Below are 2,166 nucleotides of genomic sequence, written 5' to 3' on the forward strand. Positions count from 1 at the left end.
TCTGCCAGCTGCCATGGGGGGGGGAGTGATGCAGGAGAAGCCAGAAGCTTGAGAATGAGCCAGGGTAGAGGGAGGGAGGGTTTGGCCTGGGTCCCCCCCCTCCCACGGCAGGTGGAGCAGGAGCCAGTTGGGGTCCCAGGAGCCCAACCCCACCAGAGATTGGCTGCTTGCCTCTCAGCCTCTGCTCTGGCCTCCGGGCGGGCCCTGACTCACACGCCGGCGCCCAGCCCCACCCTGTCCCTCTTGCGAAAGGGCCCCGACAGGCTCGGGCTGGTTCTCCTCCTTCCGTCACCGGGAGGGCAGGGCCCCGGATGAAACTGCCCTGGCCACATGCATGGATGGCCTCACGTGACAGCAGCAGCACAACACACAATCACAAGAGGCAGCTCCCTGGACTGGCCATAAAAGACCAAGATCTGGGCTGCTCCCAGAGGCTCCTCAGTCAACACCCACCCCGTCTGCCAGCTGCTTCTCCCAAGAACTTGAGCACCATGAATCCTGGGGGACTTTCGCCTCCAAAACCAGCCACCCCCGAAATTCAAGGCTTTGCTAACCAGGTAGGTCATCCCCCCAACCCCTCCGAAGGACCCCCACCCAGCTCCCTTCCCTGCTGTGCCAAGAGATGCCCCTTTCCTGACCTCCCCAAGGAGCCCCCAAAGCATGCGCCCCTCAAGCCCCCGTCGTCTGCCCAGGCCGGCGAGGAGCCGTGAGGCGGCGAGGGCCCCCCTGGCATCTCCCAGAGGTGCCCTCTTGCAGCCTCATTGCCTTGGCCGTGTCGCTTCTGCCACCAGGTGAAACCCAAGCTGGAGGAGGCGACGAACCTGACGTTTGCGACATACGAGGCCATTTTATACCGTCAGCAGGTGGTGGCTGGGATGAACTACTTTGTCAAGGTCAGTGGCTGAACCCCTGGATCTACCACCACCCCAGTCCCAAGCAGGGGAGGGGGGGAATCCAGCCTCTTAAGGACCATCCAGGAGTTTTTTTTGGCATCTGCTTCTCTCTCCCTCCTTCACAACATCTGCGGTCGAGAGATGCTTCACCACACCAGTGGTTGACGGGGCCCCTGCCTACCCTGTTTAGTTTTAATTTCTGCTCCTCTTCCCTAAATTCTGAGGCAGGACCCATTCTGCCACCCCGCCCCACTGGGTCACTCGGGGATTCAGTGCCACCTCAGCCACTCAGACAGCCGCAGCCTTGGGCTCTTCCGGACTGTCCTCCAGGGCCTCCTGGACCCGCCGGAGGGGGAGACCTTCCTCCAGGCCATCCTCTCCTCCCAGCAGCCCCCCCCCTCATTTGCAAAAGCCTCTGGCTTGGAAGGAACACCTGAAGAGGTGCGAGGAGGAGGAGGAGGAGGAGGAGGGTCTTCTGGTTTGGGTTTTAGCCAAACAGGCAAGTGTGAGCCCCCTGACCCAACTCTATCAGCTGGGCTAGGAAAGGCCTTTTCTGGACCTTGGGCGCCAGTGAGATCTTCAGCCAGCATTAAAAAGGATGGGAGGGGTCTTCCCCCTTAGGGGGCATCTGGCTGACCTCTGGCTGCTCAATAGGAGCCAGAATTCGCTTTTGAACTCTCACAAGAAGTAGCCGTAGACGCCCCGTTGGGGATGTGGCTGCTGGACCCCGATGCCTGATGCCCAGGTCCCTCTGCTCCCCCCTCACAGATGCAATGCGGCGACAAAGAGAAAGACTACATCCACCTGAGGATCTTCGAGGCCCTGCTAGTCAATGGCGGACAGGTTGAGCTCTCCAGCTTCCAGGTGGACAAGACCAAGGATGACCCCATCACCTACTTCTAGACGCAGCCTAGAAGTCTCTTCTCCCAACCGTGTAAGCTTCCGAGCATAATAAATGCATCTCTCCTAAAATGTCCCTGGATTTTTGACACAAACTCAGCTGGCTGGTATTTACAGCTAGTCCTCAAGTTACAGCAGTTCATTAGTGATCATCTGAAGTTACAACAGCACTGAAAAAAGTGACTCACGACCGGTTTCCACACTCGCGGCCGTTGCAGCCTCCCCAGGGTCACGTGAACAAAATTTGGATGCTTAACAACTGACTCGTATTTATGACGGTCGCAGCGTCCTGGGGGAAGGGGGAGTATCACGTGACCCCCTTTTGAGACCTTCCGACAAGCAAAGCCAATGGGGGGAGCCAGATTCACTTAAC

At 58.8% G+C, this 2,166-nt stretch overlaps 1 protein-coding gene across 1 annotated transcript; it reads left to right on the plus strand.

Moving 5' to 3' along the window:
* The first annotated feature begins 344 nt into the window (after nucleotides 1-344).
* LOC107288661 (cystatin-A-like) lies at nucleotides 345-1,865 on the plus strand. The gene is made up of 3 exons (XM_015817303.1): nucleotides 345-557; nucleotides 792-893; nucleotides 1,662-1,865. The coding sequence occupies exons 1-3, from the start codon at nucleotides 492-494 to the stop codon at nucleotides 1,794-1,796; spliced, it is 303 nt and encodes a 100-aa protein (XP_015672789.1). The 5' UTR covers nucleotides 345-491; the 3' UTR covers nucleotides 1,797-1,865.
* Nucleotides 1,866-2,166: the final 301 nt, after the last annotated feature.

The sequence above is a fragment of the Protobothrops mucrosquamatus genome, unplaced genomic scaffold (genome assembly GCF_001527695.2).
Source record: "Protobothrops mucrosquamatus isolate PMUCROS unplaced genomic scaffold, P.Mucros_1.0 scaffold570, whole genome shotgun sequence".
Taxonomy (NCBI): Eukaryota; Metazoa; Chordata; class Lepidosauria; order Squamata; family Viperidae; genus Protobothrops; species Protobothrops mucrosquamatus.